Source organism: Panthera leo, chromosome D3, assembly GCF_018350215.1.
Source record: "Panthera leo isolate Ple1 chromosome D3, P.leo_Ple1_pat1.1, whole genome shotgun sequence".
NCBI lineage: Eukaryota > Metazoa > Chordata > Mammalia > Carnivora > Felidae > Panthera > Panthera leo.
The window spans coordinates 80,462,102-80,476,042 of record NC_056690.1 but is presented as its reverse complement, the minus strand read 5'-3'; the positions used below and the strand labels follow the sequence as shown (position 1 = coordinate 80,476,042).

General features: G+C 43.5%; 1 protein-coding gene across 1 annotated transcript in view; it reads right to left on the bottom strand.

Annotated features, from left to right (window-relative positions):
• Window positions 1-12,280, bottom strand: part of PHLPP1 (PH domain and leucine rich repeat protein phosphatase 1) — a 212,508-nt gene extending 200,228 nt beyond the window's left edge. The window contains exon 1 of the mRNA XM_042909413.1: window positions 10,651-12,280. Within this exon, the coding sequence (XP_042765347.1) occupies window positions 10,651-12,190 (1,540 nt within the window). The 5' untranslated portion in view covers window positions 12,191-12,280. The remainder of the gene's footprint in view (window positions 1-10,650) is intronic.
• Between the last annotated feature and the right edge of the window lie 1,661 nt (window positions 12,281-13,941).

The following is a 13,941-nucleotide window of genomic DNA, read 5'->3' as shown; positions in this document are numbered from 1 at the left end:
TAGGACACTGGTCCCGTTACATCATTTTCAGCTCAGAGTTATTTGACATTATGTCCTTGTCATCTCAATTCATGGCCACCTACAGAAACCCCTTCTCAGTCCAACTCAGGAAAACCTCAAAGCACCACTGGCAGAGCTGTTACTGATTTTGATAAACATGCTAGTCTTCCTTTTTCTATATTCAAAAGATAAATCCTATGTGCTCCACAGTGACCTTCAGAGTAGTCCCCAGAAATTCTTCAGAAGGAAAAAGGAATCTCTTCAGCATAAATAAGCACCTGAATGCTCCCTAATGCAATGTGTATATTGCAATATATATAATGTATATTATACAAATACTTACACATACATTTGTAGACACACATATATACATGTGTATCTATACATGTGTCTATACATCAGCATTTTTTTTTATTAAATTTTTTTTTCAATGTTTTTTATTTATTTTTGGGACAGAGAGAGACAGAACATGAACGGGGGAGGGGCAGAGAGAGAGGGAGACACAGAATCGGAAACAGGCTCCAGGCTCCAGGCTCCGAGCCATCAGCCCAGAGCCTGACGCGGGGCTCGAACTCACGGACCGCGAGATCGTGACCTGGCCGAAGTCGGACGCTTAACCGACTGCGCCACCCAGGCGCCCCTACATCAGCATTTTATATTCCAGCTGACCCCACTCCCATCCCAGCTACTCCAGGATGACAAAGTATCCACAGGAAAAGAGAATCCTGACAGATCCATATTCCAGAAGCACATGAGTCCTGGAAGTAATGGTCACAATCTGCTACTGGGAAATTAGGGAGTAAAAAAGAAATGTAGTGGAAATCAGATAAGCATCCTTCTCTTTCTCCCTATTTTCTTCAACAAATTCAAAATAGCTTCTAAACTTAAACTGTCCTATACCATAGATTCTAATCTCAGTTAAAAGACAAACTGAGGAAAAGTGGCATTTAAATCAGTGAAGAAATAACTCAACTATTCAATAAAAAGTATTGACACAATTTCTTCCCTACTTCCTATCTTTCTTAAACCGATTAAAATTTTCAGCAGAGAAAATAGAACTGTAAGATACCACAGGAAAATACAGGAAATTTCATTTTTTAATCCTAGGATAGGGAGTCTTTTTAAGCATGACACAGAACCCTGAATATCTAGAGGAAAAGACTGACATAAAAGTGTAACGGATAAAGAAAATATTAGTGACTTACAAAATAAATCCAGTTTCCCTAAATATACCCCCCAAAACCAATCTATAGACCAGTAGAAAAAAGGCAAATATCAAACAAAAAGTGAGCAAAGGGATATAAATAAGCCATTCACAACATAAATAAGTTACAATTAAGATGTGAAAAAAATGATCCACGTAATTAAGAATGGCAAATTTTTTCAAATCAAGATTTTTTTTCTCCCAAGTGTATTTACCCCACCCACCTACCCCTCCCTCCCGTCGGTAAATATGACTACCACCTCCCATGAACATCCTGCCTCAGCATTCAATGCAGAACGCATGTGTGGGGCATGTATAAGAGAATGAGTGTCCTTCAATTACAGAATTTACTTCCTCCCATAAGGAGAGATCGTTATTACATAAAACTGAATGTCAGCTGCCCCCGGCCATACCACCTCTCCAAGAGACCATCAAGAGAAATTTCTCCTCTGTTTCAGCATCTGGAGTACATATTCTACATGTCAGATGCAATGTATTTTTGCCCTTTTGTACTTCTGCACTTTAAAAAGTTCCCTTCCTCATATTAAAAATGAACAGTCATCTTTGAGGAATTAATTGACTCAGTAGATTAACTTCCCTATAAGGAAAGCTAAAACTTTTGCTTAAGGTAAATGCTTAAATTAAAATAGAGCCTAATATAGAAGGAAATCTTTCTCATACCCCTAAAAATATTCACAAACTGTCTTTTTGCTAACAGGAGCAGGAATTTCTTTCTCTGTTCTTCTCCCTCTCCCCCTCTTTTAGGGAGAGAAAGGAGATATTCAAAACAGGAGATTTCATGATAAAGACTTCCAAAACCAACAAACGACAAAAGCCCAAAGATTACTGAAGTCAGTTGTTTTGGTTTTTCTTTATATGAGACAAAAGTAGAACTGAGTGTGTGTACCTGAATAAGCTACGCTCTTTTCATTGTGAGAAGACATCTTTAGAAATTTTGTTGAAATAAAGAATATAACGAACACTGAATCTTTCCAATGAACATATTTAAATGAGAATTTTTCTTCAAAATCTCTTTTTAAAATTTTTCCCAAATATTTTTTAAAAGTCAATGATTTCTTTTTACAGTTCCATTGTAACAATTTCAATTTCAAAGTACTAGACAAATCACCATCGCTTTTCTGATTTTCTAGTACTGGAAGTCCTCTCAGCCAACCGTCTGTCAACTTTAAAGTTCTATCATTAAATCCCCCAAAGGGTAACATTCTAATTTCCCTCTATGCAGTTAAGATATCCAACAGCTCCATTAAAAGCCCCCCACCCTATGTCTGTCCAAGTGATGGGCAGCCTCTCAAAAGCACTGATGACAATGAAATGAAACCAGAAACACCTTGAAGTCACAGAGAAGCCACCAAATGTGGTAAGTACACTCCATTTTTCTTCACTTTCATTTTGAATACTAAATATAAGGAGGATCCAAAGACCATAAATTCGTAAGCAGGCAGTACGGTGAGAAAAAGAACAATGGACAGATAATCCAAATCATGAGTGCTATTCCTAATTCTGAGAATGACTTACTTGATCAATGATCTTGGACCAGACACTTAACCTCTACGGACTTGCTTAGGATCTCTGTGGGATCCTAAAGTCTATCATCTAATCAAAATAACAACACAAAAATTCCATTTTCTTTAAGTGCTTTTTCTCCCGAGACTCTAGGCACAAGGAGACAGGCACACACCTCAGCAAAAATTAAAGCTAACGATCCGGTAAGTTTTGTACATCTGAATACCTCAAATACAGAGTTATCGTTACAGTAAACTTGATAAGCTGAATTATGATTGTTATTGCTTTATATGCCAACTTAAGAAAAAACTCTAGGGGTGCCTGAGTGGCTCAGTCACTTAAGCATCCAACTTCAGCTTAGGTCAGGAGCTCTCCATCTGTGGGTGCTGGGCGCTGACAGCTCGGAGCCTGGATGGAGCCTGCTTCGGAGTCTGTGTCTGCCTCTGCCCCTCCCCCACTCGTGCTCTGTCTCTGTCTGTCTCTCTCTCTCAAAAATAAAACATTAAAAAACAACAACAACAACAACTCTAACTTTTAAAAGGATGTATTTCTTTAAATCATCTCCAGCACGCTGAGGTCTAGGTTGGGAGGTAAGGCTGACGGGGAGAGAGAATGAACCAAACATTACCTATGCTGTCATTTGTCCGAATCTATACCAAAAAGGTGGTCTCCTTTGGCTGTCAACCTCAGGCTATCTTGCATATATGAGGGCCAAGTCGATTCCTTTCTCCCTGACAAAATGCAGGAGATTTGACTCTTTTAAGCCCATGGGCAGGTCTTATAAAACAAAACAACTACAACTTTTAGCCTTCCTAATGGGAAGAAAAGGTTCTCGAATGGAGCCCCAGTATGTTAAGAGTTGAGAAAGATCTTACGCTTACTCCACTGCAACCTCATCATCAGGAAAGCAACGCCCAGGATAGGTTAATAAAATGAATACCCAAAGTCAGACCAACTTTCAGACTAATTTCCTTAAACTATACACCTTCTTTTCTCAGAGTGTGAGATAAAACCATATAATTTTTTCCCAAAAGTTATTTTTGAAAAACAAGCAAACCAGGATACTTTCACCCGACCCCAGGACACATCAGCCCAACTCAAGAACCATAATGTAGCACCCATTCAGGACGAAGACACCAGCATACAAGCTCTCAAGATATACGAATGGGAAAAAGACAGAACTCCTAAGGAATATATTTCTCATCATTGACAAAATAAAAAACCAAACTGGTTCTGTGCATAAAATTTCATTCTTTGGACTACGTGTCAGGAGTGAACGGACTGTAAAAATCAAAGTAATTCTTGAATAGGCAATGAAAACAAGTACAGATCATATTATCACTATATTCAAAAACATGCCTCATATTTGAAAAGAAAGCCCAAATATTCCAACATGTTGTTAACGGAGGGTATATGAAAAGATTCATTCTCTAATTTTTTAACAAATGTATGAGTCGGTAGGAATAGCAAAAAATACAAAACTCTTCCTGCTTGAAAAGAATGCAGGGGAAAAAAAAAACAAAGCTAAAAAGAAAAATCAACCAATTCAAATCATCTCAAACCTCAAAGTTCTAAAAGACTTTTCACTCCTTATTTAAATGGTCTAAAGCAAAATTATTTCAAATTGTGCTCAGTCTTCAACTGAATGCTTTCATATAACTGGAAATGACACTAATTTCATTTGGGAAAGTATATGCCAAAAGTTCTGAATTTTGGGGTCTTTTTTGCCAAAATACTGATATTTACAAACTTACAAAATGTGTACAACCTACAAATAGACTTTTCCACTCCTTTTCTAATAGCACCTCGAGTCTCCAAACTCAGAAGCTCCCGGACTTGTACCCGAACAAGATAGTTTACCTTTAAACACATTTTACAATGTATTAAGGCAATCTCAAATGTAAAAATACAACAGGGAAACAACTGTTTCAGCAAGAACCTGTCTTTCTTGGAAGGTTATGCTTTGTTTCATTAAGCATACTGAAAGGTACACCAGGCGTATGTTACACACGAGGCATACAACAAAACCATTCTACCTCCAAATCAAAGTGTAATAACACTTCAGTAATCCCATAACTGTCATCATGCTGGATTCTAAAGTACGGTATCACTCAACCTAGAGGAGTTGCTATTTCATAGTTAGCCAAATATCCTAACGTTTTTTAATCCAAATATCACTAAAATCTATTCTTTCCAGATCTCTGAGCTTCAAATTTATCAAAAATTCCCAAAGCCTAGAGTTGAAGTCTCATACAAATCAAAACACAACCAGTCACCACAGACTTAGGTTGTAAATACCTAATATGTCTAAAGAATCCACATGGTCAAATTTTTTGTTTTAATTATACTCTCTTTAGAAAACCAAAGGTAAGTATAAAAAAGGGTTTGCCCCAGAAGCACAGGGACAGGAGGCCAGATTCAAAGGCCCTCATTACCAGGGCTGCACCAGATGCCTGGGATTAAAGAGGTGGAGTGGGTTTTAGAAGGTGGGATTCTTTTTTTTTTTTTTTTTAAAGGCTTCATTTTCCCAGACATTTTGGTAACTTCCCTTTTTCAAAATGTCAGGCATCTTTTTTAAAGGAAAAAGCTTTTCTCCTGAGCGGCTTCAAGATCTCCTGACTTTCACAGTACAACAATTAAACCCGTCTCCTGTCCAGATAAACTGAATTGTGTTCAACCCTGGCACGTAACAAAATCATTAAATCTAAGATGCCTCATTTGACAGATGTCTCATTAAGTTCATCTCAAAGTTGAGGTAAGAGATGCCTTTGAAAAGAAGGGGGAAAAAAAAACACCTGTTAACTCTAAGAAAACTTGGGAGAGAGAACTGCTCTCTTAAAATCCACACAGAGCTTCACTCACGTGAAAGAGTAGATATTAATAGTATGTGGCACATCTAAAATCTGCTGCCATGGGAGAAATGCCTCCGCGTGTATGTGTGTTTAACGCATCCCTGGGGACCCAAACAGGATGGAAGGCTGAAGAATCAGGGCATGCACCACCAGCTGCTTAACAAAATTCCACAAATTCAATTCAACAAATGTTTAAACTAAAATGCCAAGTATTACACCAGGCTTGGATCATAAAGAATGTCAATGACTGTTATGTTACCAATAAATCAAATGCAGGACTCTTGAAAAAAAAAAAAAAAAAAAAAGAGCAAGAAACCAAAACACTTTACACTTTAAAAAATAATGACCTTGAGGTAACCAATCATTTAAGGTGGTTGATTTAACAATCTTATAGCAACAAAAAGATACAACTTTTAACCCGGAAACCTTACAAACTAACTTACACACATCTCCTCTCCCTGCATTATTTCACCCAGCACAAAAGACACACATTTTAGAAGTTTCAGAAGCAACAATGAAATTCAGGGAGAAGAGCTTACTCTCTAGCTCTATATAATGTATGAATTATAAAAATAATCATAACAATAGCATAGTAACACCAAAAAAGCACTATCACTAAAGTACCAGTAATTCTATTCTAAAAAGACTTAAGCAAACCTTTTATGATGTATATTTTCAATATTTTACAAGTAAGGCTATATTTTAAAGGAACTGAATTGTCTGTCACACCTCCACCCTGAAAAGTTATCCACTTTTCAGATGAAGTGTTAATTTTCTAGACCCCATGAAGATTTACTGTTTAACAGATAAGGCATGGTCAGATAAAAAAATTAAGTCATTAAGTAAACTTCATTTCCTAGCAACTTAAATGCAAGTATCATTGTTTGCAACCAGAATATTGACAACACTTTAGTACTCTTTCTGTATTGCCTACTAATTTGCCAGTCTTGGTACTCTGGGTGTTTAAAGGCAGCATGATAAAAAAATAAGACCATCAATATTTCATAAGGAATACCACTTTGGACTAGAGGATAATATCACCTCATTACCAACAAAAATAGCATATTTTCTGAATGCTTCTAACCAACTGAAAAATTCAAGTGTAAATGAAATTCAGCATCGATTCATGGAAAGTGATATGAATTGCAAAACAGAATAGCCCAGCTCTCTATATACTCAGCTCTGCCAAGGACTGAAAAACCACAAGCAAGAGGCAAACCTCGCTGTGCATGTTTCTCTCTCTGAAAAGAGGATTGACATCGACTCCTCCCTAATAATGTTTTTGAAAGGACAAATAAGATAATTCATGTGAAAGCCCTTTAAAATTTGTGAAGATGATAAAACCCAACATATTAATAGATGTTCTCAAACCACAGTTACGAAGGAAAAGATAGCATACAGTTTATACCAAAAACAACAAATATAAAATGTAAATCTAAAACAACAAAATTAAAGTTAAACCCTTTGTTCTTAAAATTGAAAGGACTGTTCAAGCACACATTGGTGTCACATGTTCATAGCACGTTACTCAATACTGCTGTAATTATAGTAATAAGAGCCTGCTGGTCAATATTACAGCTTAATGCTGAACCACCCCTTCTCAGTTTCCATGCAGGAAACCATGTAAGGTTTGATCATTCCCAAAAGAGAAAAAGAGAAGAAATATGAGGGGTTAGGAGATTGTTCTCCTGAGCAATCCCAAAAGTCCCATAAAAACATCTTGTCCAAGATTTCACTAGGCACAGTGGGTGTGCTCTCCATTCTGCCAACACCCTTTCCCACTATTACAATTGGAACTGAAATAGCTAAACCACTAAATCTAAAAGGTGGCAGAACAGAGTCAAAAAATATATAGTTTAACACTGCCCTTGGCCAATCACTCAGACTCCCTGGGGAGTCCAAAACACAAAGCTCATTAATGTTTTGAAGTCCATAACTTACGTCAAGCCACATAAATTTTTAAACTTTTTAACCTAAAATTACTCTCTTCCAAGGAAAATTTAAGATAGTTAACTTTAAGAGGAAATTAAATGTTAACATACTTAAAATACTTAAGACCAGTAACTTCATATACAGCCACTTAAATTTGGTCATATTTTAAATCAGCAGCTTAAAGAATGCTTGAAAGATACAATTTTCAAACTAAGTTTTCATTAACAACTCTGTAATTAGATAGCACCTTTCGTCCAACACCTTATACCTCATTAAAGACTTCCATTTTACTTTACCCAAATAAGTATTAAATATTCAAAGCAACTGTGAATGCCTTTCAAAGACTTTTAAGAATAACTTGAGTCAAGTTATAAATACTAAAATTCCATTGAAAGGTGACCTTCAAAAGAATGAAAGTTCTCTGTTGAACAAGAACTTCTCAAAAAAAAAAAAAAAAAAAGTAGCTGACTAGATAACTAGATAGCAGATAATGAGTTCAATTTAAATACAGGAAAGTATTCAAAATGCTTCAAAGGCAACTTCCTAATCTATCCTTAACTCCAAGTACACACCTAAACAAAAAGATACACAGCAAGAAATTTAAAAGTCATACCTAGAATTATAAAAACAAATGTGGCATGCGACACCTTTATCTAAAATAAACTTTAATTCTCTTTTTCCTAAGGATAAAAAATACTACCAAAATGTAACACGTTCTTGTTGGGTGTCCCACTACATTCATTCGACTGCCAGGGTAATTTCTAGGAATCTCCTCCAGCGAGGCACAAACCCTCATTTGCCTGTGAAGTCCTGACGGTGTTCCCATAATAAGTAAGACCACCTTATAACAAGGCCCTTTTGTTCATCAATAACTAAACTTCCTTGCAAAAGTTCAAGTACCATCAGCGCAATTTAGTTCTGTGGCAAATGCATATCAACAGAGACATTTTATGTATTACCTTGGATTCAAAATAGGCTCAACTCTGTGTAAAAAACAAACAACCAGACACCTCTATAACAAGCATCTTGCTTTTGGGACACCTGTACACAGGCTTCATATTCAAGGACAGGTTGGATACCGCGTGTCACGCCCCATTTTATTAGCCATTCTGACAAGCACATGCACAGAAGTATATATGTATTTATGTTGTGTACACAGAAATGAAGCAAGAAACAACTGCTGCTTTTCATAAACAAAAAATATCAAAATGCCCACACCAGAAATTTGACTTAACCAGAAAGAAAATTTGTCACTTCTAGATTGATAAGCTTAAAAAAAACAAAAACCACTGTAGATCAGTCACTTAGAATATTTTAGACACACTTGAAGAGGTAATTAAGGGAATCAAAGATTTAAATTTCATGACTAGGACACCCAAAACCTTTCCCATAGACATTTATCATGATCAACACAAGGACAAGAGACGCAGAGCTTTTTATGTATAAAATGTTCAGTACTGTTTATTCTACATATCCCCTCCTCTCTATATATTTCATTCCATGTAATTGGCTTGGTGATAAGGGCATTTATCATTCTCATGTTAGTATTCTCACTCCAAGTGTGATTACCAGTTAATGCTTTTGTAAAATAACAGTATTTTACAAAACACATGAGCTCCAGGAGATAAGGATGCACTTGTTGTTCCTACATTTAAAAAAAAAAAAAAAAAAAAAAAAAAATCACTGATTTTCTAGGCCATAAACTTTTAAAGCCATGTCTTTCAGTTGAGATGTTATCTTCAGATACCACAAATGCTATAATATCATGATATGGTTTTCTTTAGAAGACAAAAATCCATCAGAAATCCACCTCAGTTATATTAAAACTTCAGTGAAACTTAAAAAGACACCTCACCGAATGCTCCTGGTCTTGCATATTTCAGTGTGGGAGTAAAGATTTATTCATTGACTCAACTGCCACTAAGACACCAGTTGGACCAAAAAACATTAAAGTAGAAAGAATGGCAACAGATTAATCAAGTTACAAATAGGATTACTTTTCCACCAGCACCTATACGCTAGAATTGTAAAGCTGGGGAAGAGTTAAGTCTTCTAATTTTATTACGCTAACTTTATTTTAAATAAAATTTCTCATCACTAAGAACATAATCGGAAAGGAAAATAAAGGAAACATGCAAAGATGCAAACAAATATGAACCTCAAATATAACACCCAGGATGTATAGCTCCCTAATTTGGTATCTGCCAAATCTTTAATCAAAAGAGAAACATTAGTCACCCCTAGTAAGAATTAGATCTAACACGTCAGTCGTATCTCCAAAAGCTGGAAAAAAAATAAAGAGAAAAGTAAAAAAGTTTTAAGCTGGAACTGGAAAAAAAAAAAAAAAGGAAAGAAAAAGAATCAATGAATGAGGAAGATTTTAGATCACATCTCAAGATATGGTAACCACTTCAAGTATTATTGTGATCCCTGCGGCCACACAGTCATGGTCAGATCTAGCTAGAAAGGCTGTAAGTCAGAAATGAGAAAAAGAAATGACACATCACTTTTGATGGGAGAATCAAACTTGCAGGTGAAACCGAAATAAAGCAGAAAAAGCTCTGGGGAAAAAGTCTCACGAAGAGGGGTCCTATCTGCCAGCGAGGACTAAGTGGGCAAATAAGCATGACAGCATGACAGCTGAACCGGATGACGAGAAAGGAGCTCCTGGGAGTCATGCGAGAATGGCAAACGGGGACAACTGCACAAAGAGTGACCTAGAGCATTTCTGCTGCTCATGTCCCCCCCCCCCCCCCGCCGGTATTGTGTGCACGAGACCGTTTACCTGCAATCCCAAACCGCCTCCAACCCAACGTGCCCAGGAGGGGAGGCCTGAAGGAAGTGCCCTCCCTGTTAACATGAAGTCCTACCGCCGTTCTCAGAAGTACCTGCCACCTGTACTTCCTGGTGGCTGTGCCACCGTTTCCACATCGCTTCCCAACCTCTGAGCCCTCAAGACTGACGGCAAGTCTCGGGTCTTAAAACTGCTCGACATACTACTACACAGATGGTCCGTGAAAGCTGCAAAGAAGCAACAAAGACTCCCGAGGACCCGCGTTTACTCCTGGTTGGCACTCAACTCCTCGGGATCTGGAAGTGTTTACAGCCCGCACGTCAACATACAGGTGATTCCCTTACCTGCATAGAAGCGGATGAGGCAGCCAATCTCCGAGTCCATGCCTTCCTCCTGCACCCTCCACAACTCCCCAAATCCCAGTTGGAAGAGGTAGTCATTTTGAATCTGCAATGGCTTCTCGTCCGCCTCCAGGCGCCGGGTGGTCTCCCCGTGGAGCTGCACGTACAGGGTGGGCGGCGGAGGCGCTTTCTCCGGGGCCGCCCCGTTCCCACCCGGGGTCGACTGGGGGCGGCCGAGGGCGGAGGCTGCAGCCGCCTTTTCCTCCCTCGGCCGGTCCCGGGCGGCCCCTCCCGGGCCATCGGCCGCCCTCGGCGCTTTCGGCTGCAGCGGAGGCGGAGAGGCCGTCGGGGAAGGCGGCCGGCCGCCCGCTCCGGGCCGGGACGGCGCAGAGCGGCCGGGCAGGCGGGGCTGGCCCGGAGCCCCCGACGGGGCCGGATCAGCCTCGAGCTCCTCGGACGACGACGACGAGCCGCTGCCGCTGCTGTAGGGGTCCAGCCGGTCGGACACGCTCTCGGCGCTGGGGCTCAGGCTGAAGCTCTCCGTGTCGGAGGTCGGGCCCGCGGCTGCGCCGTCCAGGGACTGCGGGGCGCCCGGCTCCCCCGGGCTGGAGTCAGACGGCGCGGGGCTGGCGCGGGAGGAACGGCGTGCCCACCCGCCCGGGCCGCCCCGCAGCTGCAGGTCCGCGGGAGGCGCGCGCGGCGGGCCCCCGACGGCAGCCAGCCCGCTCCTCCCCGGCGGCGGCCCAAAGTCCCGGGGTTCGGCAGGCGCGAGCCGGGGGCCGACGTCGGGGAGCCGCTCCGCGCCGGCCGCGGGTCCGGGCCCCTTGCCTAGCACCTTCACCACGCCGCCGCCTTTGTGGCCCACCTGCAGCAGGCGGGCGGCCACCTCGCCGGCCGTGGTGTCCAGCGTGCAGAGCACCGGGCGCAGGTAGGTCGAGGCCAGGTGGCGGTCGAAGACATGCACGCAGCCCCGCTGGAGCTGGTGCCTCACCCAGTCCCGGTCCGACGGCTGCAGCTGCAGCATCTGCCGGTGCTTCAGGAGCAGCGTCTTCCTGTCCAGGCTCCGGGTGCACAGGGACGCCGAGGCCGAACAGGAGGCAGAGAGGCCGGCGGCGCCGGGGCAGTGCGAGGCGGCAGCGGCCGCCGCCGCCGCCGACGACGACGAGGAGGACGACGAGGCGGCGGCGGCCGCGGACAGATTCCTCTTCAGCCGCCCTCTCCTCAGCAGGAGGGAGTTGGCGCCGCTGCCCGCCCCGGGCACCGGGGCAGCCCCGCCGGCGGTGGGCTGGGGCGCGCCGCGCCGCCGCCGGCGACCCGTGCCTCCCGCCCGGCCCGGCGGTGGCCCCGGCTGCGCCTCGCCGGGGGCCTCTTCCCGCGCCCCGCCGGTCGGGGCTGCCGAGGTCTGCGCGGGCTCCGGGCTCCGGCCGCCCCCGGCCGCTGCCGCCAGAGCCGCCAAAGCCGCCGCCGCCGCGGGAGCCGGAGCTCGGTCCTCCCTGCTGGTCTCTGGGAGTCGCTGCGCCGTAGCCGCGGCGGCGGGCTCCATTGCAGTGGGGCTTCGCGCTTCCCCCCCAGCTCCGGAGGCAGCGGGAGGAGAGGGAGGCGATGAGGCGAAGGTGGGAGACGGCGGCGCGGGGAGAAGGGAGAAGCCAATGGCGTTCCGCGCGGCCGTTCCAGGGGATTATGTGGCAATTCGGAGCATTCCGTCGGTGTCTCGGTGTTCCATTCCGCGCGCCCGCCCGCCTAGCCGCCACCGCCCCCCCACACACGCCCTCCCCGCCCGGGTCGCGGGCTCTGGAGACGCAGGCCCCGCCCGCTCCCCCCACTTTGCCGGGGCGAACCAGCCGCGTAGCTGGGCTCATTGAATATTAATCACGCGCCGGGAGCGGGAAGGCGGGCGGCGGGCAGGGCGGGAGCTCCACGAGGGCCTCATGAATATGCATCATTAGCATGACGGCATTCCTGGGAGAAGTGGAGAGAGCTGGAGGACGGCGGAGAGGCGGGGCTTCAGGGTAAACAAACGTGACGCGTGCGTACGAGGGCGGGGCGGGGGCGGGGGCAGTATCCCGGGAGGTGCCTGCGATGCCTGGGAGAGGGGCCGGCTGGGGAGAGAGAGAGAGAGAGAGAGAGAGGAGACACACACACAGACGCGCGCTGCGCTTTGGGAGTTGTAGTTCTAGTGCTGGAACGAACATGCCGAAGGAAACAGGGCGAACCACAGGCCCCAGAGTTCCTTATTTTATGCCCCTCCTTCAGCCAGCCGCCGGCTATGGGCAGTGGGTATTGTGCCCTCTGCTGTTAAACTCTGTGCCCGGGAATGTTCTTGTTCATTAATTTGTGCCCAACCCGCCCATTCCCGCTCCCCAGAAGACTTTCGTTTTCCCTGCTAATTTAAAGTGAGGGCTTTGAGGGACGCTAACCGGTACGAAGGTCCCAGTTCCTTGGTTCTCACTTCCACCCATTGTATGAGATGCAAAAACACGCCCACAGCACCACAGGATAACTGGCCATAAAAGTGGCCAACCTCACTTTCCCCACTTTTTCAAGTCCAGGGGAAGACAAAGTCCAATGGGCAATTGTTGAATACGCGTTTTCGAAATCGTGCAACCTGGAGCCTATCCTCTTCCATAGCCATATGCGGGAAGGAAAAGGCAAAGGGCTGCTGTCTTGTTTTTTCCCTTGACCTTAAAGTTTGAAGTAACTTAACGACAACGCAAAGCAGTGGAAAGGAGAAGAAATGGACTGGAGACGTGGGATATGAGATCGGTCCTGTGTGTTCCCTCTTACGTCTTACCTTGGTTTTTCTTAAAACATTAAGAAAAAAAAAAAAACGTTTTCTGCTCCCACAATGTTTAGTTGTGGTCTGAAAAGTTGCATTTTCTCATCGATTTAAACAATATTGTAGGCTAGACAAGAACAGGTTGCTATTCAAAAGAATTTAGTAAACATTTGTAATTGAATTACCATTCCCCCAGATTTATTTTTATAAATTTTCACATGTGAGACTTGTCAACTGCCTCTATCCAGGGCCTCCCTTAACTTCAATAAGGTTAGTAAACCTAGAGGGACATTAGGGGGTGGGGGCAAACAAGCAAGGAGAGAAAAGAGGGAGATCAGGGGCACCTGTCTGGGTCAGTCAAGGGAGCATGAGACTCTTGATCTCCGGGCTGTGAGTTTGAGCCCCATCTTGGGTATAGAGATTATTTAAAAATTAAAAAAAAAAAAAATCTTTTAAAACAATCAGCTGGAACTTGTCGCTGAAATAATAGAAATTGGTAAGGGCAAGTAAAGCCATAC